We start from the raw sequence: 24,329 nt of genomic DNA, 5'->3' as shown, positions 1-24,329 counted from the left end.
TAACCTAGTCTCATCTCATGTCTGTGTGACCTGCTCTGATCTGCTCTGGAGATGAAAGCACTTCACGGACCTTCTGCCCGTTGGCTCCACGCCGCCCGACGGAACCCGGCGCTCCAGCTGCTCCTGGTCCTCCCTGCACCAAACAAAGAGTCAGAGCAACAAGACACTTCTGGAATCTGATTGTCCCTGAACGCACCGTCAGTCTGAGGTGTGAGAAACCTGCTGATCAGTCCACATTCATTGGAACTCTGATCGTGTGTTATCTGATAAACAATAAAAGCTTTTTATTCAGAACCCCGAGAGAAACTAGAATCACCACCTGGTCCCCCCCCCCCCGCCAGAGGAGAAGCACCTAGAGGTCACAACAGGTGAGGTCACTGTGACCTTTGACCTCCCAAGTCGAACCAGTTCATCTGTCAAACTGAACCATTGTTCACGACTTGAAGAAATTCCCTCTCGGCTTCTTGAGATATCATCAGGCAAACTGGGGCCGTGTGTGTGTGTGTGTGTGTGCGTGTGTGTGTGTGTGTGTGTGTGTGTGTGTGTGTGTGTGTGTGTGTGTTACCACCCTCTGTCCACTTCACAAATCAATCAAACTGATGAAGATCTGAACCTGGAGCCAGAGAGCAGATGACATCACAGACTGACTCAGCGATTTAAAGCCGTCAAACTCAAAAACAACTTCCCAGTGTCTCAGTGTCTCAGAGTCTCAGAGTCTCAGAGTCTCAGTGTCTCAGTGTCTCAGAGTCTCAGAGTCTCAGTGTCTCAGTGTCTCAGTGTCTCAGAGTCTCAGAGTCTCAGAGTCTCAGAGTCTCAGTGTCTCAGAGTCTCAGAGTCTCAGAGTCTCAGTGTCTCAGTGTCTCAGTGTCTCAGAGTCTCAGTGTCTCAGTGTCTCAGTGTCTCAGTGTCTCAGAGTCTCAGAGTCTCAGTGTCTCAGAGTCTCAGTGTCTCAGAGTCTCAGAGTCTCAGAGTCTCAGAGTCTCAGTGTCTCAGTGTCTCAGCGTCTCAGCGTCTCAGAGTCTCAGTGTCTCAGAGTCTCAGTGTCTCAGAGTCTCAGAGTCTCGGTGTCTCAGTGTCTCAGTGTCTCAGAGTCTCCGTGTCTCCGTGTCTCAGTGTCTCAGTGTCTCAGCGTCTGAGTCTCAGAGTCTCAGTGTCTCAGTGTCTCAGTGTCTCAGCGTCTGAGTCTCAGAGTCTCAGTGTCTCAGTGTCTCAGTGTCTCAGAGTCTCAGTGTCTCAGAGTCTCAGAGTCTCAGCGTCTCAGAGTCTCAGAGTCTCAGCGTCTCAGCGTCTCAGCGTCTCAGAGTCTCAGAGTCTCAGTGTCTCAGTGTCTCAGAGTCTCAGTGTCTCAGAGTCTCAGTGTCTCAGTGTCTCAGTGTCTCAGAGTCTCAGTGTCTCAGAGTCTCAGAGTCTCAGAGTCTCAGAGTCTCTGAGTCTCAGAGTCTCAGAGTCTCAGTGTCTCAGAGTCTCAGAGTCTCAGTGTCTCAGAGTCTCAGTGTCTCAGAGTCTCAGTGTCTCAGTGTCTCAGAGTCTCAGAGTCTCAGAGTCTCAGTGTCTCAGTGTCTCAGTGTCTCAGAGTCTCAGTGTCTCAGTGTCTCAGAGTCTCAGTGTCTCAGAGTCTCAGAGTCTCAGAGTCTCAGTGTCTCAGAGTCTCAGTGTCTCAGTGTCTCAGAGTCTCAGAGTCTCAGAGTCTCAGTGTCTCAGTGTCTCAGTGTCTCAGAGTCTCAGTGTCTCAGTGTCTCAGAGTCTCAGTGTCTCAGAGTCTCAGAGTCTCAGAGTCTCAGTGTCTCAGAGTCTCAGTGTCTCAGTGTCTCAGAGTCTCAGAGTCTCAGAGTCTCAGTGTCTCAGTGTCTCAGTGTCTCAGAGTCTCAGTGTCTCAGTGTCTCAGAGTCTCAGTGTCTCAGAGTCTCAGAGTCTCAGTGTCTCAGTGTCTCAGTGTCTCAGAGTCTCAGTGTCTCAGAGTCTCAGAGTCTCAGAGTCTCAGAGTCTCAGTGTCTCAGAGTCTCAGTGTCTCAGTGTCTCAGAGTCTCAGAGTCTCAGAGTCTCAGTGTCTCAGTGTCTCAGAGTCTCAGTGTCTCAGCGTCTCAGCGTCTCAGCGTCTCAGCGTCTCAGAGTCTCAGAGTCTCAGTGTCTCAGTGTCTCAGAGTCTCAGTGTCTCAGCGTCTCAGCGTCTCAGAGTCTCAGTGTCTCAGTGTCTCAGTGTCTCAGAGTCTCAGTGTGTCAGTGTCTCAGTGTCTCAGTGTCTCAGAGTCTCAGTGTCTCAGAGTCTCAGTGTCTCAGTGTCTCAGAGTCTCAGTGTCTCAGAGTCTCACTGTCTCAGAGTCTCACTGTCTCAGAGTCTCAGAGTCTCAGAGTCTCAGAGTCTCAGTGTCTCAGAGTCTCAGTGTCTCAGAGTCTCACTGTCTCAGAGTCTCAGAGTCTCAGAGTCTCAGTGTCTCAGAGTCTCAGAGTCTCAGTGTCTCAGTGTCTCAGCGTCTCAGTGTCTCAGAGTCTCAGAGTCTCAGCGTATCAGAGTCTCAGAGTCTCAGAGTCTCAGTGTCTCAGAGTCTCAGTGTCTCAGAGTCCCAGTGTCTCAGTGTCTCAGTGTCTCAGTGTCTCAGTGTCTCAGCGTCTCAGGACGTCCGTCTGTCTCTGAGCTCTGAGACACGGAGCTTCAATCCAATCAAAAGCCTTCTCATCAGATTCTGTCCTCATGTCTGATGAGAGTCAGAGTTACTGAGACACACAAGAAAAGTCTTCAATTCGTTTTGTCTGATCTTTGCATTTATGAGAATGAATTACAAACCGCTCAGTAAACGCAGACTGACCTGTGGTCCGGGAAGACCCGCGCCTCCCCTCGGTCCAGGTTGACCTCTGACCCCTCGGGGACCCTGTGGAGACGACATGTGACTGGTTGGAGACGATGGGGAATTCTCAGCTGGTGGTTAACGAGCTACTGTCCTGCTGAGTCCACTCACCTGTGGACCAGAAGCTCCAGGGCTGCCTGGTACTCCTGCATCTCCTGGGCTCCCAGAGGCCGCCTGCAGGAGGACACACACACACACAGACACACACACACACACACACACACACACACACACACACACAGACACACACACACACACACACAGACACACACACACACACAGACACACACACACACACACACACACACACACACACACACACACACACACACACACACACAGACACACACACACACACACACACACAGACACACACACACACACACACACACACACACACAGACACACACACACACACACACAGACACACACACACAGGCACAGACACACACACACACACACAGACACACACACAGGTGTCACACACAGCGTCACTAGCAGCTCAGAGCTGTGTCTGACCTCTCACCTTCTCCCCCAGCGGCCCCCTCCTTCCATTCGGACCCTGGAACAGAAACATCAGAGTTTTCATCTCATCTATTTATTTTTCATCTCTTTCTTTAAAGTTTTCCAACATTTTCCTTGATTTCTCAAATTTAAACAACGAGACATGTTTATAAAACTGATATTTATGAGTGCGAGACAAATAAAATGATCTCGATCTAGTTTATGTTGTTGTGTTGTTGTTGTTGTTGTTGTGTAACCTTCAACCTTCGGAGGGAGACAGATTAAGATAAAGATCAGAAAATCCTTTATTGATCCCCATCGGGAAAATGTCGTGTTACTGCAGTAAAGAGTCAATAAAGGTAAAAAGAACATAAATAGAATATAATCATATAAATAGAAGAACATGTCAGATACTAAAATATGAAGAAGTGAAAATCCAGAGAGAATCCAAATCTGATCCTGATATTAATTCTGGGTCAAACATTGGGTCCCACATTTCCCATAATGCAACAGGACAGTGTCTCTAACATTCACTTGTTTATGAATTCAGTTCCATCATAGCTCAGTTTTGCCAGTGATCAGATATCTTAATAAATCTCACCGGGTTTCCGCGGACTCCGCCCTCACCCGCACGTCCGTCCGGTCCGGCTGATCCCTGAGGATTTAAACATCAGACACAGCTTTTACAATAATCAATATTTAATAAATATTGATTTTCTGTTCATAAAACATGGATCTAGCTTCATAAAGATGAGTTTACTGAGAATTATCACATCCAGCACGTACCGGTGACCCCGGGTTGCCGGGTTCCCCTCGGGGTCCTGGGGTTGTGTTGTCAGCGCCTGATTCACCCTAACAAATAAAAACACACAAAAATACACAACCATCAATTACACAACAATGATTTTCTGCATTTACCACCAAACGTGGTACAATAATAAAACATGTTAACTTTAAACTTCAGGTTCATCAGCTGACAAACATTTGGTTCAGTTTTTCGATGACGAAGACGACAGGAAGTTACAAATTCTCTGAGCTCAAACTTGTGATGTGAGATCCTGAAAGTACAGTTTCCCACAATGCAACACTACAGTGTTTAACGCCGCGACTCACCGGATCTCCTCTCAGTCCTCGCTGTCCTTTAAACCCCGCCTCCCCTCTGATACCGGGGATACCCTGAGGACCAAAGTACAACATGTCAATCAAACAGCCGGAGGTTAGAGGTCAACGCCTCCGAGCGCCACTTGTTCATCGTGATGACATCACAGCTGGGGGGGGATTCCAACGACTCCAGAGAAACGCTTTGTTCTACCCGCCCCCCCCCCAGGGCGTCAATTAACCACGTCCGTTCTTGTGTGTGACGTCACTTTAAGTGATTGAAAAAATTTGTGAAATGTATCCACAGTAAATATAACTCATACTAATATAATATTATAAATATAAAATTTAAATATGATGAGTCTTTGTGAGTCAACATTTGTTAAATGCTGCAAATGTTAATCAATGACATGTAAACAGCTGAGAAAAAGAAAATTGAATCAAACTTTCTATTAATGATTCCATCTATAAATGAACGTTGTTGAGATAATTATTTAAGTTTGTGAAAAGTTCCCATTTACATTAAAAAAACATCTAAATAAAATATCATTGAGCAAAAAATGTATAAATGTTTTTGCGTCACGGTAAAATTATTTAAAAACACATTTTTTACACTTTGACTGACATTAATATAAATTTGTGTGTGTTTCTTTTGTTGTTCATTTAAAAAAAATAACCAAATGTGATGAAGAGTTTTAAATATAAAGAGCACGATCAGAGAGAAATGATAATAATAATAATAATAATAAGGCTTACAGGGTTTCCTGGGTGTCCTCTCTCTCCCAGGCCTCCGCTGTTTCCCGTCAGTCCCTGAAACACAAACCAGAGAAAACGTCTCAGGAAACTGGCGCCTGAGATTCACGGCTAACGCCTCATTTCCTGTGTCGAGGAAACCAAACGTTTGACTCTGACCCCAGAGAAACAGCTGATTGCTTTCACGTCATGTTTGAGGGGAAACTAGAAGATGGATTCAGCTGCGCTTCGGTCTCAATAAAGGTTTAAACTGGATGATTCTGGATAAACGTATAAACTGGATGATTCAGTATAAACTGGATGATTCTGGATAAACGTATAAACTGGATGATTCTGGATAAACGTATAAACTGGATGATTCAGTATAAACTGGATGATTCAGTATAAAGGTATAAACTGGATGATTCTGGATAAACTGGACGATTCTGGATAAACTGGACGATTCTGGATAAAGGTATAACCTGGAACATTGTGTGTTTGCTGAAGTTGGTACCTGTTCTCCGTTGATTCCGTCCAGTCCGTCCTCGCCGTCTCCGCCCTGTAACGTTGAAGGAGACTTGAGCGTCAGAGATGTATTTTCTCTGTCTCCTGATCTTTACTGTTTATCCAAACATTCCTGAGGACACCAGCACATCCCCTCCTCCTCCTCCTCCCCCTCCTCCTCCTCCTCCTCCTCCTCCTCCTCCTCCTCCTCCTCCTCCTCCTCCTCCTCCTCCTCCTCCTCCTCCTCCTCCTCCCTCCTTCACTCACCCTGTCCCCCCGGATGCCTCTGAAGCCCTGTGGACACAAACCGCACGAGTCAGACGACAGACAACATCTGTAAAACACTGATAATCTGTGGTCTGACATGAGAGTTCAGCTCGGTACCTTTGGTCCTCTGAGTCCCGAGCAGCCCTCCAGGCCCTGGGGTCCGCTCGGCCCGGGACCCCCCCGCTCGCCCTGCTCCAGAAACATCAGACATTATAAAACAGTGACAACACGATGCAGAACCTCTCGCCCGCTGAGGACTCAGAACATCAGAACAGCTTTCTTCTGATCTGCTCCTGATTCATTAAAATGTTGATCTACAGTTATTCAAACTTAATAAGGATCCAGGTTAGTTTCTTTGTGTGGTCAGATGTTGAGTTAGTGATGAGTCACTCACGGCACCGCCCTCGTCTCCTGGGAAGCCCAGATATCCCTTCTGTCCAGTCGGACCCTGGGAAGGACACAGACACTTTCAGACTCTGATGAGGAAACAGGAATAATCTCTGATTTTCAATGAGGAGAAACACGAAACCATCGTTTCACATCGTGATCATTTCTCTCGTCGCTCGAGGAAATTGTTCAGATCATGAAAATAAATGTGTGACGAGTTTGACAGGTTCTGCTGTTGTTTACTGTTTGTGTACAAGGTTCAGGTTCTTGTTCTTAATAACTTTATCCGACTACTCCTCTGCATTTATCTAATGGATGCAAAGTTATACATTAAAAATAATAATTAAACAAAGTACAGTGCAGGTTTATCTGAACGCTTCCTGTTCTCTGCTGCTGTTTTTTTGTTGTTTTCATTTCTCGAGTGTAAAGTCATTAAGCAAATATCAGATTTTATAATTCTATTGACGTTCATCACAGATTCTGACCTTATTCCACTTTTCGCATTAAATAAGCTGAGGACTTGTTTCCAGCTCCGGCTAAAGAGGCGTCCGACACTTTGACCTCTGTTGCAGTATAAATTTAACGTTGACCTTGGAATGCTGGGAACGTTACTGTTGAACCAGGACACATTGTTTAGACATCATGTTTAAACTTGAAAGGTTTGTATATTCTGGTCACCTTTGACCCCGGGGGCCCCCAAGAGCCACGGATGCCTTCATGTCCCGAACACTTGCACAGGACGTCGCAGCACTCCTTGTTGGACACGGTGTCCTGCAGAGACATCACCAGACAACAGGTTGTTCAGTTTGATGAATCCGTGGACGCTCCTGTTCACAGGAAGTGCTCCGCTCTCCGCTGCCACTTTATTTCATTCAACTCGGAAAATAAATCTTCTTGAATTACCAGTTATTATTATAGAATAAAGTGTAGATTCTCTTGAATAATAGAAGCAGGATGTTGATCTCTGCGTTCACTTACGATCTGCTTGAGGACGCTGCTGCCCACACTCGACATGCCGATGCTCAGCGGGAGCTTGTATCCGAATCCTCGCCCGAACTCGAGCATCTGCAGCTGGGCGGAGCCACTCGCTCCCTCCAGCGCCACGATCAGCAGGGCGCTGACGCCTGAAACAAACAAACACACAGGAAGACGTCGTTGGCACGAGTGATAATTAAATAATATTTCTAGGACTTCCGGTTTGGCCATGCAGGGGTAGGACGCGCAAAGGCAGAGCTCCCCACCTAACTTATCAATATTAACCTTTAAAAACGTCGCTCAGGGCATCCAACTGCTTAAATCAGTCTAAGACAGACAAAAGGCCACCAACTTTGGCGAGATGAGTAAGAATAAGCCGACCAGTGCGCCGCCGCTGTGTGCTGCGCCAACAACCCGAACTAGTGTTGCTAGCAAGGTAGCTGCTATGGCTAGTGCTAGCCCACACGGTGGTGGAACGACTGCAAACGCCGAGGCTGTTTCCGTGAGCCAGCTTGTAGCCGAGTTGTCGAAACAACGGTCTTCTCTCAGGGAGGACATCTCTGCTTTGATTCAAGAGTCAATTGCCCCGCTTCAGTCCTCCGTGAATGCACTGACAGAGACTGTTACTGGCTTTCAAGCACGGCTAAGCGCAACCGAAGTTCTGGCTGGGGATAACTTCAGTGCGATTTTTACAGTGGACGGGAAAATAAAACTGCTAGAGGAGCAAAATGCCACACTGCTCGAACGCGTGGATGACCTGGAGAACCGCTCTCGCAGAGCAAACCTGAGAATCCTGAACGTCCCGGAGGACAGCGAGAAGGGCCAGTACACCGTCAAGTTTGTATCCGACCTGCTAATGAAAGCAATGGGCGAAGAGGTTTTTGAAAACCCACCGGAGTTGGAGCGGGCTCATCGTTCTCCCGGCCAAAGACCTCGAGAAGGACAGCCGCCCCGTCCCTTTGTGGTGTGTTTCCATCGTTTCCAGGTGAAAGAAAAGGCATTGCGGTGGGCTCGGACGCACGACGTGGAGTTTAACGGCTCCAAACTGAGGATCTACCCAGACATGTCTGCGGGCCTGGCGAAGAAACGCGCTGCATTTAAAAACGTCAAGCAGCTCCTCTATGAGAAGAAGATTCGATTCAGCCTGCTGCATCCCGCACGCCTCCGAGTTCAGTTTGAGGATGAGACTCTCTTTTTCCACTCACCAGAAGCTGCCAAGGTGTTCTATGACCGTCGGGTTGCCGGACCAATTGACTGATTCTGACTTAAATGGGCTAATCTGAGACCGACAGAATTCCATCGAGCTGAAGTGATCAATAAGTTTGAAGGTTGGTTAATTTGAGCTGTTACAGTTTAAGTGAAGCTAGTGTCAGTCTGTATCACTTTCATAATCGATAGCAGAATGTTTGTTGTCAACTGGCTAACGTTGCAGCCTGAGAGGGGCGTAGCCCAAGCAAAACTACTTTCCTAGACTATTTGTTCAGATCCTATGGTTCAGATGCATTTATTTATCATTTAGCCATCTATCCTGTCTATGCAGTAGTTCGAATAATGCTAAGTTAGCCTGCCTACTAGTTACAATAATGGCGGTTGTTTATGTTGACTGGGAACTACAATGTTATTGATCTCTGTTCAGAGTCAATGCGCTGAATGTGTATACTTGTTTAAGTGAGAGTGGGGAGCATTGTGTAAGGGGGAAAACGCATGGGCTATTGGAAGCATAGTCACAGTAAGATAGCTGCGGTTCGTTACTGTTCAGAGAACGAACCTAGAGTTTACACATGTTCCAGGGTGGGTATTTTTTTTTTTTTTTTTTTTTTTTTTTTTTTATTTTCTTCATTTATTTCTTTTCTTATTTTATTTTATTTATTTATTTTTTTTTTTTTTTTCTCCAGTTGCTCTCCCTTTTATATTCTCCCGATCTGGCTATACAGCACCATCCATTTCAGCCGTATCATTACCCAATCCGCTTGTTTATTAAGCTATGAATAGAGCAAACACAACTTTAGCTGGAGGGTCTGCAGTACGTTTTGTTAGCTGGAATGTCAGAGGCATGAATGGCCCAGTGAAAAGGGCGCGAATTTTTTCACATTTAAAACGGTTGCACACTGAAATTGCATTTCTGCAGGAAACGCACCTACGAGTACAGGATCAAGTTTTGCTTAGAAAGGCCTGGATAGGTCAGGTGTACCATTCAACCTTTAGTAACAGAGTTAGAGGTGCTGCAATTATAATCCATAAAAAAGTACTCTTCACTGCTTCAAAAATAATTTCAGATCCCCAGGGACGTTATGTTATAGTATCAGGTCGTCTCTATCACACCCCGGTGGTTTTGGTTAGTATTTACGCCCCCAACTGGGATGATGCAGATTTTTTCAGGAAGATAATCACCTTATTACCAGATTTAAATACTCATCATCTAATATTTGGCGGTGATATGAACTGCGTGATGGACACAGCCATGGACCGGTCAAGTCCCAAATCTGCACCTTCATCCAAAATGTCCAGAGCTCTTTTAAGTCTTATGACGCACCTTGGCTGTATTGACCCATGGAGATTTTTGAATCCAAACAAAAAGGAATTCTCTTGTTTTTCACATGTTCATCAGTCTTATTCAAGAATAGACTATTTTTTCATTGATAGGCGTCTTCTTCCCTCAGTGAAATCTGTAGACTACTCTGCTATTGTAGAATCTGATCATTCACCCGTCATCCTTGATATTGGCTTTACACTTAATTGCCCACCAAGGCCAGCTTGGAGACTTAACACGGCATTACTTTCAGATGCAGATTTTTGTCAGTTCATGTCTAAAGCAATAGATGATTTCATTTTAACCAATCAGAATGACTCCGTATCACCATCCATACTATGGGAAACATTAAAAGTCGTACTGAGGGGACAAATAATATCATTTTCGGCTTCACGTAATAAAAAAAGAAAACAAAGACAGGAGGAGCTCATTGATTCTATTCTTAAAATTGATCATCAGTACTCAACAACTCCAACGCCTGAACTATACAAAGAAAAATTAAATCTGAAAGCAAAATATGATTTATTATCTACTGGAAAGACTGAACATAACTTGTTAAGATCACGAGCATTCTTTTATGAACATGGGGAGAAGGCAGGACGCCTACTTGCTCACCAGTTAAAGGCTAAGTCGTCTGCCCAACTCATATCAACAATTAGGAAAACACCTCAAGAATTGACAATTGATCCCCAAGAAATTAATAATACCTTTAAAACATTTTATTCTGAGTTATATACCTCAGAATTCCCTCAGGACACTTCTTCTATGGTTAATTTTTTAGAAACCCTGAATACTCCAACAATTGCACAGGAACAAAGGGACAACCTGGAAAGACCTCTAAACCGACAGGAAGTAGATAACTCAATTAAGGACATGCAGAGCGGGAAGGCCCCTGGGCCGGACGGCTTCCCAGTCGAATTCTATAAAAAATTCTCCTTCAAACTGATCCCTTTGCTTCTCAATATGTTTAAGCACTCGTTTGAACAGACAGCTCTCCCAAAGAGCCTCACAGAGGCTCTCATCACAGTCTTGCTGAAGCCTGGTAAAGACCCGGTGGATTGCAGCTCTTATAGGCCTATTTCTTTACTGAACGTGGACGTTAAGATACTGTCTAAAATTCTGGCCTCTCGAATAAACACCATAATATCAGACATAATTTCAAATGATCAAACCGGTTTTGTGAGAGGCCGTCACTCATTCATTAACATTCGTAGACTCCTGAATGTGGTGCATTCTCCAGCGTCTGGGGGAGGACCAGAGGTGGTGGTCTCCCTAGACGCGGAGAAGGCATTCGACAGAGTAGAATGGGAATATCTTTTTGCTGTACTGGGTAAATTTGGGTTTGGGCCGAAATTTATGTCCTGGATTCGTCTATTATATTCATCTCCTAAAGCTGCAGTAGTCACTAATAAATTATGTTCACAGTATTTTCCTTTATCTAGGGGCACGCGTCAAGGCTGCCCACTTAGCCCATTACTGTTCATTTTAGCGATAGAGCCCCTGTCAATTAAACTTAGAACTACACCATCCATACATGGCATTAGAAGGATGGAGATGGAATATAAAGCTTCCTTGTATGCTGATGATCTCTTAATATTTTTAACGGACCCGCTATCCTGTAAATCCGAACTTTTGAAGATTCTGGTTGACTTTGGTGGTTTTTCAGGTTATAGAATTAACTATTCAAAAAGTGTGTGTTTCCCTATCAATGATAAGGCAAAGCAGATTCCAGACACAGACTTGCCATTTTGTATATCACATTCAGGTTTTAAGTATTTGGGAATAAATATCACCCCTTCTTTTTCTGAATTGTTTAAGGCCAACTTCACACCTATAATGGAGAAACTAAAATCTGACTTCCAGAGATGGAGTGCTATTTGCCTTTCTTTGGCTGGGAAAATCCACTGCGTCAAGATGAATGTGTTGCCTAGATTTTTATACTTATTCCAGAGCATCCCAGTTTTCCTGCCAAAATCCTTCTTCCGTTCACTTGATGCCCTACTCTCAAGTTTCATATGGGGAGGTAAATCTTCAAGACTTCGTAAAACATTGCTTGAAAGACCGAGAAAAGGGGGTGGGCTTGCTCTCCCAAATTTCAGGGTTTATTATTGGGCAGCGAATCTGCAAAAAATAATGTACTGGTTTCAGGCCCCAGACACGGGTTGGTGCAGTGAGGAGGCAAAGCTCTGTAATCTGTCATCACTTCCTGCACTGTTAACAACAAAACTTCCTCTCTCCCCATCACAGTTTTCCTCAAGCCCAGTAGTGCGCTCATCCCTAAGAATTTGGATACAATTCAGGCAAACATTTAAATTGTCTGGCCTTTCTATGCTAAGTCCCATATGTAATAACCACCTTTTTCCAGCTGCTGAACTTGATGTCACATTCATACAATGGAACACTATGGGTCTTACTACATGCAAGGACTTTTTCATAGATAATATTTTTCCTACTTTCACGGATTTGGCCAAAAAACACTCTATTTCTAAATCCAGTTTTTTCCGATATCTTCAGATACGCCACTTTATTCAAACGTACAACCCATCGTTCCCTCAATTACCGGAAAGTTCAAACTTAGATGTCATACTAAAGATTCCCTTAACTTTGAAGGGCCAAATCTCTAATTTATATAATTCAATTATGTCGTTTAGTAGTGTATCAACCGAAGACATCAAGACAAAATGGGAGGAAGAATTAGGAACAGCCATTTCAGACGAGACATGGGTTAGAGCTCTTAGCTGTGTAAATGGAACCTCTTCTTGTGTACGCCTCAATCTGATTCAATTTAAAGTTCTCCACCGTACTCACTATAGTAAGGCCAGGCTTGCAAAAATATACCCTGAACTAGATGATACGTGTGATCGCTGTAAAGCCACTAACGCAGACCTAGCTCATATGTTCTGGACGTGCTCCAAGTTGGAAGAGTTTTGGAAATCAATATTTGGGATTTTGAATGTTGCTTTTGGCCTACATCTACAACCTAGCCCTTTAATGGCTATATTTGGGGTAAGGGGTAACGACACTGCGACAGCCACTAACAAGAAAAATGTTATTGCCTTTGCCACTCTAATTGCTCGAAGGAGAATTCTCTTGGAATGGAAATCACAATTACCACCGAAGGCATCTGTGTGGCTTTCTGATATGATATGTTTTTAAAAATTGAAAAAGTTAAATACTTTCTTAGAGGATCAACCGGAAAATTCAACAAAGTCTGGGACCCTTTACTGGTCTATTTTGACAAACTTGTCACTCTCCCCTCTCATTAGTATAGGGCGTTAACGTAAAGCGCAAACGCTTTCATCTTAGGAGAACCCCCCCCCCCCCTTTTTTTTTTTTTTTGTTTTTTTTTTTTTTTTTGTTTTTGTGGCACAGGGAATGTTAGGGTGGGATGGGGTTTATAAAAATATAAAAATGTAAATTGTTAAAATGCTACTGTTTCATTGTACATTGACACAAAAAGAAATTTAATTGAAATATTGCAACATGTGTGACAGTGTACATCTTGTCTAACAACCAATAAAAATACATGTAAAAAAAAAAAAATAATATTTCTAACGGCTCTGCTCATACAAAGTCCTGTTTGTGTTTTTACCAGACTGTCGCAGCTCTTCTGCTTTTCTCTTCAGCGTCATCACGTCTTCATCAAGTCCGTCTGAGAAGATCACCAGCACCTGAGGAGGAAGGTCACATGACAGACTGCTGTTATTGTTACTGTCTCATCAGCTCATTAAGACAGGTCTTCAAATTGTTGTGACACTGTTATATAATGTTAACGATCCATAATCCCTCAACTCACGTTAAAAAGTAAAAAGTCTAAATATATCGACTTTACTGGATCTAAGGATAAAACCAGTTGATTCTGTGAGATTCAGAGGTTTCTTCTTCTTCTTCTTCTCGCCAGCTTGCACTCGGTGAACAGTCTCGTGATTTCCTTAATCCACATCGGTGCCAGATTTGTGGTTTGGCACCGAAGAAAGACGCAATGAGAGTTTCGACAGCCACATGGAAATACTTGAAAATCCATTAAGAGTAATTTTCTGACTTAGAAATCTGATTTATTGCAGGCAAATGACATCTCTGTGGAGGTTTCACCATCTGACGGAGCAGTGCTCTGTTCACTGCAGCAGGAAACTCAGGACGGTGAAGAACATCTGAAACATTCATCACAAACTAGACTTTCTCCTGCTCAGCGTCAGTTTTTGTTTTTTAACACAGAAAATCTCCTTTACTGACGTTATAAATCAGTTGAGAAGTAGAGTCTCCATGTATATAAACAGTGTGTGGTCTAATGCACTTACATGGCGGAAGCAGGGATGGGGGAGCTGTCACGTCGTCCATCTTTATTGACAGTCTATAGTTTTATCTTAAAATATGTTCTGAATATGGAACCACAAATGCTAAGAGAACAGACAAAATCTCATCCCAGTGCGGCTCCATGTGAAAACAGGAACTCCAAGTTCCAAGATAAAGTCTCAGACCTGGATGTGAACATGTCAGAGTGGTTTGTGTCTACACAACATCTCAGACTCACCTTCACTCCAGCATTGGACTCCATGAACTTTTTCTTGAAGGATTCCAGCAGGATAGAGTTGAACTTAGTTGGTTCCGCAATCGTCAGGCTCTTGACTTCGTTCACTCTGTCTTTGCTGTAAGGCTTGAAGCCGTGGTCGTCCAGGATGATTCCATCCTGACGCACCACTCGGAAGCCGATGCCGGTCTCAACAGTTGAGGGGTTGACGCAGCAGAGGTCTGATACTGAAGAAACGTAACTAGCGATTTCTGGTAAGAACTTCTCGAGCTTGGGGTGGCCGCTGATCAGCGTGTCCCCAGGATTTCTGTTTCTAGAAATATCAAATCCCATGGCGATATGGATGGTGCAGCCTGAAGAGAAAGGGATAAATGTCTTAAGCTTGGAAGGTCGTAGACATACGGACGTAAGGGAGGGAAGACAGACACATTGACAGAGTCACACTTTTATACTCACCTTCAGGTTGTCTGATGGGTTCGCAGATGCGATTCGTCACCTTTTGCTTGATCTTTACCAAGCTCCCGAAGTTCTCCACAGTAAAGACCTTATTCGAGTCAGTAATCCTCAGGAGCTGCTGGTGATTGATCTCTCCGATGCCGACGACGAAGACCTCAACCCCCAGAACCCTGAGCTCATCGGCTGCTTCTCCCACCTCATCCTGTGATTGGCCATCTGTGATCAGCACCAGATTCTGGGAGATCCCTTCAGATGCACGGCTTCCCCGTGATTTCTTGAAATATTCCTGGCTGGACTTCAAGGCCATTCCAATCGAGGTTCCTCCCTTGATCTGATTCATATCCATGATGTGCTTGATTAATGATTTTTCGGAGAAGAATTCGTTGAGGTAAAACTCATGCTGAAAGATGTGGTTGAACAGGCCTAGTCCAACGTGCACTACATCTTTACTGATGTTGAAGCTCTTCACTAACTCAGCTGTGAAATTCTTCAAGAGGGAGTATTCCACCTGTGAGATGGATTCAGACTGATCGAGTACGAAGACCAGGTCAGCCTGCTGCTTTTCACAAACTGCAAAAGAAAACTTGGTTAGACCAAAGACTTGGTTAACTTTCAATATTTACAACTACTGTGCACCAAGGTGCCACTTCTACCTCTTACCTGGCTTGGTGTCAACGCAGAGAACTCCAGAAATATTCTTGTACAGAGTTTCCAAGGCCTCGAATTTGTCCACATAGAAAACTCTGGATTTGTCACCACCAGCCATGATCTCCAGCTGAGTCACGTTCGCTTCTCCAACGCCGATACCGAAGACACGGATTCCTTTTTGTTGCAGTGCCGAGGATGGTGCAGCCAGAGTTTTAGGATCAGTAGCATCGCCATCTGTGATCACCATGAGAATCTGAGGCACCCGGAGTGCGGCTCGACCTCCATTTTCAGCCTCAAAGAACGGTAATGTATATTTTAAGGCTTTTCCAGTGTAGGTCATGTTGTCAGGACGAGTCAGGGCTGATATGGCCTTATGAATCTCTCTCCTGGTGCTGTACTTTTTCAGAGTAAAAATGGATTCGGGTTTGTCGGAGAACATAATGACCCCGACGCGAGTCAGGTCTTTACCAACTGTGGTTAGATTCACCACTGACTCCATAAACTTCTGCATGAGTACAAAGTGAGGCGGCCAGATGCTTCTGGAACCATCCACCAGGAAAATAAGATCAGCCTTTAATGTCTTCTTACAATCTGGAAATACAACAAGGAGTTAATGGAATCAGAGGAAAAACCATGAAACAATTATTGCATTTACATTATAATAAATCAGTAAATTAAGAGAGCACTTCATTAAGTTGTCTACCATCTTACCCCCATTCCAAAAAACAGAATGCTATCTTGTTTGAATGTTCGGTGTTGTTAGCTAGCAAACTGATAACTATCAATCCCAGAGTCACCTGGGCTTAGTTCACAGGAGAAGAACCTTTCGTCCTGTGCTAAAGCCAAGTTAAGTTTCAGGACTTTCCATCCATCCATCATTCTTAGTGTTTGACGCCTGACGTCTGAAACGGACATTGGGCAAGAGGCCGGGTTCACCGTAGACACGTTGCCAAATGCAGCGCCACATAAAGACAAACAAGCTCTCATGTTCACATTCAAACCACGTTAAAGTCTCCAAATAACCTGACCCCAATCTGCAGGTCTCTGGACTGTGGGAAGAAGCTGCAGCACTTGGTAAAGTTACATGCACACACGGGGGAAATGCAAACTCCAGACAGAAAGCGGATTCAAATTAAGAACCTTCTTGCTGTGAGGTGACAGTGCTCATATTTTGTAGGCAACCCCAAAGTCAGAATCCCTTACGGTTACCGAGATACAAAGTCTTACTCTCACCTCTCTCTGGCTCACACATATCCATGACCAGCTGGTTCTCCAAGTCCTTCAAGGCGTCAAAGTTCGGCTCAGCATACATCTTATCTGGCGACCCGCTGATCTCCAGCAGTTGGGTGTTGTTAACTTCAGTTCCAACTCCGATGGCGTAGATCACCACCCCCTTGGCTCTCAGATCCTCCGCGGGTCTCTTCACAGCATCTTGAGCTGCACCATCTGTCACCACCACCAGCGTCTGCCTCAGGTCAGGACGCCCTCCGCTGCTCGCATCAAAGTACTGCGACACAGCTGTGAGCGCTTCACCCGTGTGTGTGCGTTGCTTCATCTGAACCATACCATCAATGGCGTCGGACATTTCCGCTTTGCTGTAGTGTTCGTTGAGTTGGAACTGAAGTCGTTGAGTTGTGCTGAACTGCATGACACCAACATGCACATCATTCTGCCCGATGGCGGACTTGCTAATGAGAGATTTCATGAATTCCTTCATTTTATCATAGTCTGCTGGATGGATGCTCCCTGAGCTGTCAATCAAGAAGATGAGGTCTCTTGGTCTGTCTTTGCAAACTGTGGACACAGGACACCGACATGTTAGTGTGGACTTCTTACTTTGCTATTTCCAAGGCTCTAATGGAAGCTGAAATGGAAACGTAATAACAGAATCTTTTCAGCAATAATTAAAGTGCAACACACACCAGCCACATCATTTACTTTCCTACGAATGTGACTCTCATTGAATAGAGAGAGAGGGAGGAGTCAGATTAGAGTCACTGATTGGAGCTAAGCTGGAGAACGAATGAGAGTAAAGAGCATAAGTTCTGGGAAAGAGTAGAATGTGTTTTGATCCACATCTGTCTGTGAAGATGAATGATGCCCGATCTGTTGCTGCATTGACCCCAAACTGCATCAGCAGGTGGATGCAGGCGAGCAGATGTTGCTGGAGTGTGTCGCTCTTGTATTTTAAACTCTAGTCGAGAACACGGCTCCTCACCTTCTGTAGAACATATGTCTGTGATGATGTCATCCTTGATTGGCTTTAGGGCTTCAAAGTTTTTAACAAAGAACATCTTCTGTTTGTCACCGGCAATCTGAAGCAGCTCCGTTTCATTTGCCTTTTTCACCCCGATGGCGTAGATGATGACGCCCTGAGCCCTCAGTGTTTCTGCAGGAACCTTGACGTCATCAGCAGATTTTCCATCAGTGATGACGACCAGGAACTCACGAGCTTTGTGTCCTCGGGTGAGCGACGCTTTTTCAAAAAGTGGGCTCATGAAATTCAATGCTTTTCCGGTCTTTGTCCCGCCTCCTACTTGTTTTATTTCCTCCACCGCTTTCTCCAATTTAATGGCATTCTCGTATTTATCCAGATCAAATTCTAAGTTTGGCGAATCTGCATATTTTGCCACTCCAACACGGACATGATCTTTGCTAATGCGGAAAGTGTCGAGAAACTCTATGATGAACTTCTTCATGTCAGTGAAGTCTGAGGGATAAATACTTCCTGAGTGATCAATCAGGAAGAAGATATCTGCTTCATCTGTTTGAACGCACCCTGCAAAGGAAAAGAAAAACATGGTGTGAGTTCTCTTCCAAATGCATCCAGTAGATAATCCCTTTTTATTAATGTATGTTAATCTTGGATGCTTTAAAGTGTCAAACAAACACGTAAATTGATTTACATTTGTTTATACTGTTGAATTTCAAGTATACAGAGTGAACTATCAGGTGCAGACAGACCTTCTTTGATTCCGGTTCTTCTCGTCTCGACTGAGAACGCTTCTCGCAGAATGTTAAAGCAAACGATTTTCTGCAGGTTCTGCTCAAAAGATTTCAGTTTGACAAAACTGTCCACGGTGAACATGTGCTTGGAGACGGGATGAGACGCCATCTCCTCCAGCTGGCTCCAGTGGGCATGTTGAACTCCGACCGAGTAAACAGTGACGTTCTCCCGACGGAGTAAAGCTGCTGCTCGGCTCACATCGTCCTTGGAGTCAGCGAGCGTGACCACGACCGCCACGCGCTGAACGCCCTTCTGCAGCCGGCTTCCGTTGGCCTTGATAAAAAGATTTTCTCGGGTGAAATTCAGTGCCGCTCCAGTGTAAGTGTCTCCTCCATGGTGCGGAAGAATCTTGATGAAGTTCAGCAGGTCGGTCTTGTCCTCGAAGGTGCTGAGGTAGACCTGCGCGCTGGGCACGTTGCTGTTCAACACGATGCCAACTCGGACTTTGTCTGGACCGACGTCGAAGCCGCTCACGGTCGAGTGCAGGAAGTTGCGGACGAGTCTGAAGTTGTCCCGTCCGATGTTTGTGGAATCATCAACAATGAACACGATGTCAGCCAATGTGGCTGCACTGCAATCTGTGAACAGGGGGAATGATCATTAAGTCATCAATGACAATTCATTTGTGAGTCCCTCAACAATTAATATTCATAAAATATGAAATACAGTTCTACAAACAGTAACATGTACTGCTGCTGGCAGCTTTTTAGGACATTACTCAAGCTATGAGACATTTGTTAGATAGATTTTAATTATTTCCAGTTAGACGACAACATTTCAGCCCAAAGTCATCAGCCTGACTTAAACACCTTAAAACTTTACGCTGAAAAAATTTGAATCTGATTTGCATGGCAGATTTTTTTTAGTTATAAACTTTGACTTGAAACTGATCAACAGGGATGTTTGTTCTAGCATCAGGCGAACAGAGGCTTGATGCTACCTTCTCTGAGAGACTCATGCATTCTGTTCAAGCTGGTTTCCGGCATTAGATGAAAAGGGAAACAGCGAAAAACAGATAATACATTGGAGATGTGGTTCTGAGACGCTAACCCAGAAGTTACTGTCTGAGCTTTTGCAGCAAAACAGGAATAGGATATTTCAGATCTCAGGTCCACGTTGGATCTCGACTTCTGATTCATCAGGTCGAGCTACAGTCTCACATATTAATCTAACTTATTCATGAGTAAGTAACAACCTTCATATCTGAGACTTTTCCAAAGGCAAGATTCAAAAGTGAGTGACAGAACAAAAGGTTGTAAAAAAACGAAGTGATTGATTCTAGAAATAAAAGCCACTCACCTCCAGTAGGAGTTGCTTCCTGGTCATGTTTTTCAGAAAGAGTTTTCAGTACAGATACAGCATCGGTGATGGAATTGTAGGAATAAGATGCGGTGGATATGAAACCCATTTCTGTGGATGCTTTGAGGTTCACCCCGACCACAGTGACTCCTTCTGCTTTGACTTGACGAGTCCCCGTATACACAGGATCATCTGAATCCTTTCCACTCAGAACAACCAGAACCTGTCGGTATCCTTGGTCTGCACGACTTCCTTTTTCTCGGGTGAAAAAGTGAGTGCTTGCGTACTGCAGGGCGCTGCCCAGGTTACGCGGCGCGCTAGGTTTCACCTGACGCTTCCGGAAACGCTTTAGAGCGTCCATGGTGTCCTTTTTGGTTTGGTAACGGTTTAGAAAAAAGTCTACCGTGGTATTTTCAGCATACTGAGCCAAGCCAATACGGTGGTAAGATGCTCCGACGTTAAACTGATTGACCAGTCTGATGAGGCTGCTCCTGACCTGCTGGAACTCTGCGACACTCACGCCGCCGTCCAAGAGGAAGAAAATGTCTGAAAACCTTTCTGCCAATGCTGAAAGGAAACAAACCAAAAGAAACAGTCATGAGAAAAATACAAGCTTTTAGAAATGATACAAGTTCAGAGTGTCTCTAAATGACAGCACAATAATTCACAATCCTACTGAATCTTAAAATAAACTCATCATCTATGCCTGAACATGTCAAAATACTGATGAATCTGAATAAGGAGACGTTCCAATGTTCTTATAATTTCATGAACTCTAATGGATGAACTCCAGCAGTTATTGGTGAGAGAAATATACTTTTTCTTCACAAAGTCACAAAGGCTGGTGAATTTCAAATTAACAAACTACACAAAACTGACTTTTGTATTTTACTGTGGATGTAGCACGGGGGGGGGGGATCCTTTCTGTTCCCACGCTTTTCATTAACAGCAAGTTCAATATCATTTGTCCCCATTTCCAAAAACAACCTCTCACACTCTTAATGTTGCATATTTTGGCCAACTCTGCATTATTGCTGGCTAACCTCTCCCATCACTGGAACCAGAGAGTGGAACATGAATCACTACAGAACCATCGCGCCTGCAGGCTCAAAGGAAAAACACTTTTATATCAAATTCTTTGTCATTTGGCAGCTTGAGATGAAACAGGCAGTCAGATCCTCATTATATTAACACAATTACTGTGGTTTCAAAAGAGTTTAAGAAGTCGCTCCACTGATTTCACACATCGTCATGTAAGTATCCTGACTGAAGTATCTGAGACAACACCACATGGAAGAACTACAGAACAGCTCGTTCAGCTGCTGTGCAGTTGTTCTTAAGTCTTTACATTACTGCTGAAGATGTGTCTCATAATGATTCTTTGCCTCACCTTGTCTCTGATCCTCCATGGAGACACAAACAGTTCGCAGTAGTTCCTCTCTCAGCGTCTTGAGAGCTTCGTAACTATTGATGGTGAGTCGGAAGCGATCCAGAGGTTTGCTGGCGATGAACCCGAGCTCCTCGATGTTGGCCTGTCCCACCCCGATGGCAAATACAATAACACCTTCATTCCGCAGCTTCTTAGCCTGGTCTTTCACCTCATCTGTGGAGTCGCCATCTGTTATGATCACAGCGATCCGAGGCACTCGCTGGCCGTTGGGTCTCCCGGCCTCTTCTGTGAAGTACGTCTCCCTGAGGAAGTCGATGGCCTTCCCGGTATAAGTGTTGCCTCCTCGGTAGGGATACGTGTCTATCGCAGTCAGCAGGGATTGCTTGTCCACGTGATCCTTCAGCAAGAACTCCGAGTGCGGTTCATCACTGTACTGTGCCAAACCAACCCGGACTTTGTCAGGGCCGATGTCCAGGCCTTCAACAACACTGCGAAGAAATTGCTGACCATCCTGAAATTGAGTTCGGCTGATGCTGGAGGATCCGTCCACGAGGAAGACGATGTCGGCCACGGTAGCTTTGACACAGTCTGCACAGGAGGAAGAAGAAAGTTAGAACATGGAGCAACCAGGTGAGGAACATGTCTGTGTGTCCATTAGAAGATGACCTGTAGGTCTATGTCACTGAAAACCTTCACTGGAAAGACAATGTTATGCACCTGTGAGTCAACTGGCTGGAGGATCAGCTCTAAATAAGCATGGATCAGTTGTATGATGGATCATGGACAAAATAACAAGAACACCTTAGACTATTATAAATGCAGGGAAACACACAAAGTAGAGGAATGAACACCTTGTTGACTGCGTCATTGAAAACCATAAAAGCAGCAATAACGAAGTGTTGAATATTGAATTGAGTAAGGGTCCAGACTCAGGGACTACGGGACTAAGCTCCAGCAAAGCTGCTAAATTGTGTTCTGTCCATAATCAAATCCTTGTTTTCCTTTTATTTTCTCCACCATTTAAATTATGGAGGCTGAGTCAATGCTCTGACAACTGCTCAAAAACAAACACCCAAATCAGCAAATGGCCGCCTGCGGAGTGCTAGGACAGGTTTTACCTTCAGACAACTGCAGGAGTTGTCGTTTGGCTTCTTCCACGGTGGTGCACAGCGTCTGGACAATGCTCAGAGAGATCTCCTGCAGGGCCGCGAAGTCCGACACGCTGTACACGTGCTGGCTGTGCGGCTCGTTCGCGATCTCTTTCAGTTGCTCTTCGTCTGCGTCTTTGATTCCGATCGCATATAAAACTATTCCCTTGCGCTTCAGATCTTGGGCGTGGGACTCCACGTTGTCTTGTGATTTGCCATCGGTGATCACCACAGCGATCTGCGGCACCTTCTGGTTCGCCCGGCTCCCAGCTCTGTCCGTAAAGTGCTCTCTCATCATGAAGTCCAAGCCCTGGCCTGTCTGGGTGCCGCCCCCCATGTAAGGTAGTTTGCTGATGTACTGGAGTATGTCTTCCTTGTTCTGATAGGAGTTGAGTAGGAACTCGGTACGTGGCGTCGTGCTGTACTGGACCAAGCCGATGCGAACGTGGTCCGGCCCGACGTCGAAGCTGTTGACCAGCGTGTACAGAAACTGACGGATCTGCTCGAAGTTCAGGGTTCCGATGCTCCACGACCCGTCCACCATGAAGATGATGTCAGCTACAGCCTCTTGCGTGCAGACTGAGGGAGAAGTTGGTCACGTCAGGAGAATCAGGGCTTGGAGATAAGAAGTCAAAGGGCGCTACAAGGAAAGCTCTGCCTATCAAGCGTGCCAGAGGTGAGGCGTGATCACAGAGAGACGAGTGGAAGCCAGTGGCCGGGTGAGGAACTGCAGGCTTTCAGGTTGTGGGTGGATTGTGGAGCAGGGGTTCGCACTGAGAGGACTTACCTTCAGGTGGGAGCAGAAGCGTGAGGAAAGTGAAATAAGAAAGTTGTGTTGCTGGTGTTCATTCTTTTCAAAAAGCCTTGATAGGAAAGAGTACCCCCCCCCCTACCGCTCCTATAGCGTTTCAAGTGTCCAACATCAGTTCATCACCTCATCTTCTACAAACCTATTATTCACGACCATGGCTGCATAAATATTCATTTCACCTGAATCGTTTCCTAAGATGTTTTCCTTTACCTGAATACTTTTGGCCAAATTTAAGTTGATTGATTAACAGAGGAAATAACCTCAGTTCTGGTTCAGATAAATCAAATGAAGTGTAATCCAAACGGGAGTTAGCTGTCATCGTTAAAACTGAACTGTTACATGACAACAATGATCTGAAAGCAAATTGTTCCAAAGGTCGAGAAATCTTGAATTAATTTACAGAAATAATCCACTGTAGCTTTTTATCCTCCTCTCATCAGGGTTCTCTGTTTGCAGAGGACAGCATCTGTTCTTCTCTTGGACTCAGAAGCAAAACAAAAAGTAAAATCTCCTGAACCTCATTTCTATTCAGTTAATCTGGATCCCGGCTGACTGTAGCTGGGATCCTCCGGGACAGAGCAGCTAGTCGAACCCCAACCCCCAGACACTGAGCCCTAGTTACTGAAAATACAATTAGAACATTCCTTTAACTAAAACAACTAAATTCCGGGAGCTTATTAGGTTTGAGAAGCTTGTAAGAGAACTATTAAGGGTTTTTTTACGCAGCGTCTGATCATCAGACCCATGATTTGTGCTTTGGTGAAACAGTTAATGCATCATAACCATGTGCTCAGCAGAGAAAACATTCCTGTGCAGGGTTAGTAACGGAGCTTGTATGTTTATAACCAACGTGAAAGTATGTGCTGAGGGCCTCTCCATGCATGTCTGTAGAAAGTGATTGTACACATGTTGTGGGCTGATGTCATTTGAAAGCACAGGCACGTATGCTGTGATCTCTTATGTCCCGGTATGCAGGAAGTTAAGTCATAGCTGCATAATCACACCCACCTGTCCTCTGGGCCGTGCCGCCGTAGAAACACGCTGCTAGCACGAGGCCGAGCAGAAGACGCCTCCCCTCCATGTCGGATGATTGGCTCTCGGGTTTCTCTCTTCCTAAAGCACAAAGACAAAGACCACCATAAGTAAATGGAACCAGAGAACCAATCTGGTTCCCATCAGGGAGGCGCTCACCCCCCATGTCT

At 44.9% G+C, this 24,329-nt stretch overlaps 1 protein-coding gene across 1 annotated transcript in view; it reads right to left on the bottom strand.

The window, feature by feature from the left end:
• The window catches only part of col6a4a (collagen, type VI, alpha 4a), a 44,198-nt gene that overhangs the window by 12,085 nt on the left and 7,784 nt on the right, over positions 1 to 24,329 (bottom strand). The window contains exons 2-26 of the mRNA XM_061081303.1: positions 24,136 to 24,240; positions 22,287 to 22,895; positions 21,169 to 21,756; positions 19,779 to 20,345; positions 18,437 to 19,057; positions 17,691 to 18,251; positions 16,706 to 17,266; positions 15,485 to 16,063; positions 14,825 to 15,394; positions 14,372 to 14,721; positions 13,433 to 13,511; positions 7,314 to 7,459; positions 7,014 to 7,106; positions 6,343 to 6,396; positions 6,066 to 6,137; positions 5,949 to 5,975; positions 5,692 to 5,736; positions 5,202 to 5,255; positions 4,461 to 4,523; positions 4,134 to 4,199; positions 3,949 to 4,002; positions 3,370 to 3,405; positions 2,955 to 3,017; positions 2,805 to 2,867; positions 71 to 133 (exon numbers count right to left, since the gene is read on the bottom strand). Coding sequence (XP_060937286.1) covers positions 71 to 133; positions 2,805 to 2,867; positions 2,955 to 3,017; positions 3,370 to 3,405; positions 3,949 to 4,002; positions 4,134 to 4,199; positions 4,461 to 4,523; positions 5,202 to 5,255; positions 5,692 to 5,736; positions 5,949 to 5,975; positions 6,066 to 6,137; positions 6,343 to 6,396; positions 7,014 to 7,106; positions 7,314 to 7,459; positions 13,433 to 13,511; positions 14,372 to 14,721; positions 14,825 to 15,394; positions 15,485 to 16,063; positions 16,706 to 17,266; positions 17,691 to 18,251; positions 18,437 to 19,057; positions 19,779 to 20,345; positions 21,169 to 21,756; positions 22,287 to 22,895; positions 24,136 to 24,208 — 6,057 coding nt within the window. The 5' untranslated portion in view covers positions 24,209 to 24,240. The remainder of the gene's footprint in view (positions 1 to 70; positions 134 to 2,804; positions 2,868 to 2,954; positions 3,018 to 3,369; positions 3,406 to 3,948; positions 4,003 to 4,133; positions 4,200 to 4,460; positions 4,524 to 5,201; positions 5,256 to 5,691; positions 5,737 to 5,948; positions 5,976 to 6,065; positions 6,138 to 6,342; positions 6,397 to 7,013; positions 7,107 to 7,313; positions 7,460 to 13,432; positions 13,512 to 14,371; positions 14,722 to 14,824; positions 15,395 to 15,484; positions 16,064 to 16,705; positions 17,267 to 17,690; positions 18,252 to 18,436; positions 19,058 to 19,778; positions 20,346 to 21,168; positions 21,757 to 22,286; positions 22,896 to 24,135; positions 24,241 to 24,329) is intronic.

Source organism: Limanda limanda, chromosome 11 (genome assembly GCF_963576545.1).
Source record: "Limanda limanda chromosome 11, fLimLim1.1, whole genome shotgun sequence".
Lineage (NCBI taxonomy): Eukaryota > Metazoa > Chordata > Actinopteri > Pleuronectiformes > Pleuronectidae > Limanda > Limanda limanda.
This window is presented reverse-complemented; position numbering and strand designations above follow the sequence as displayed.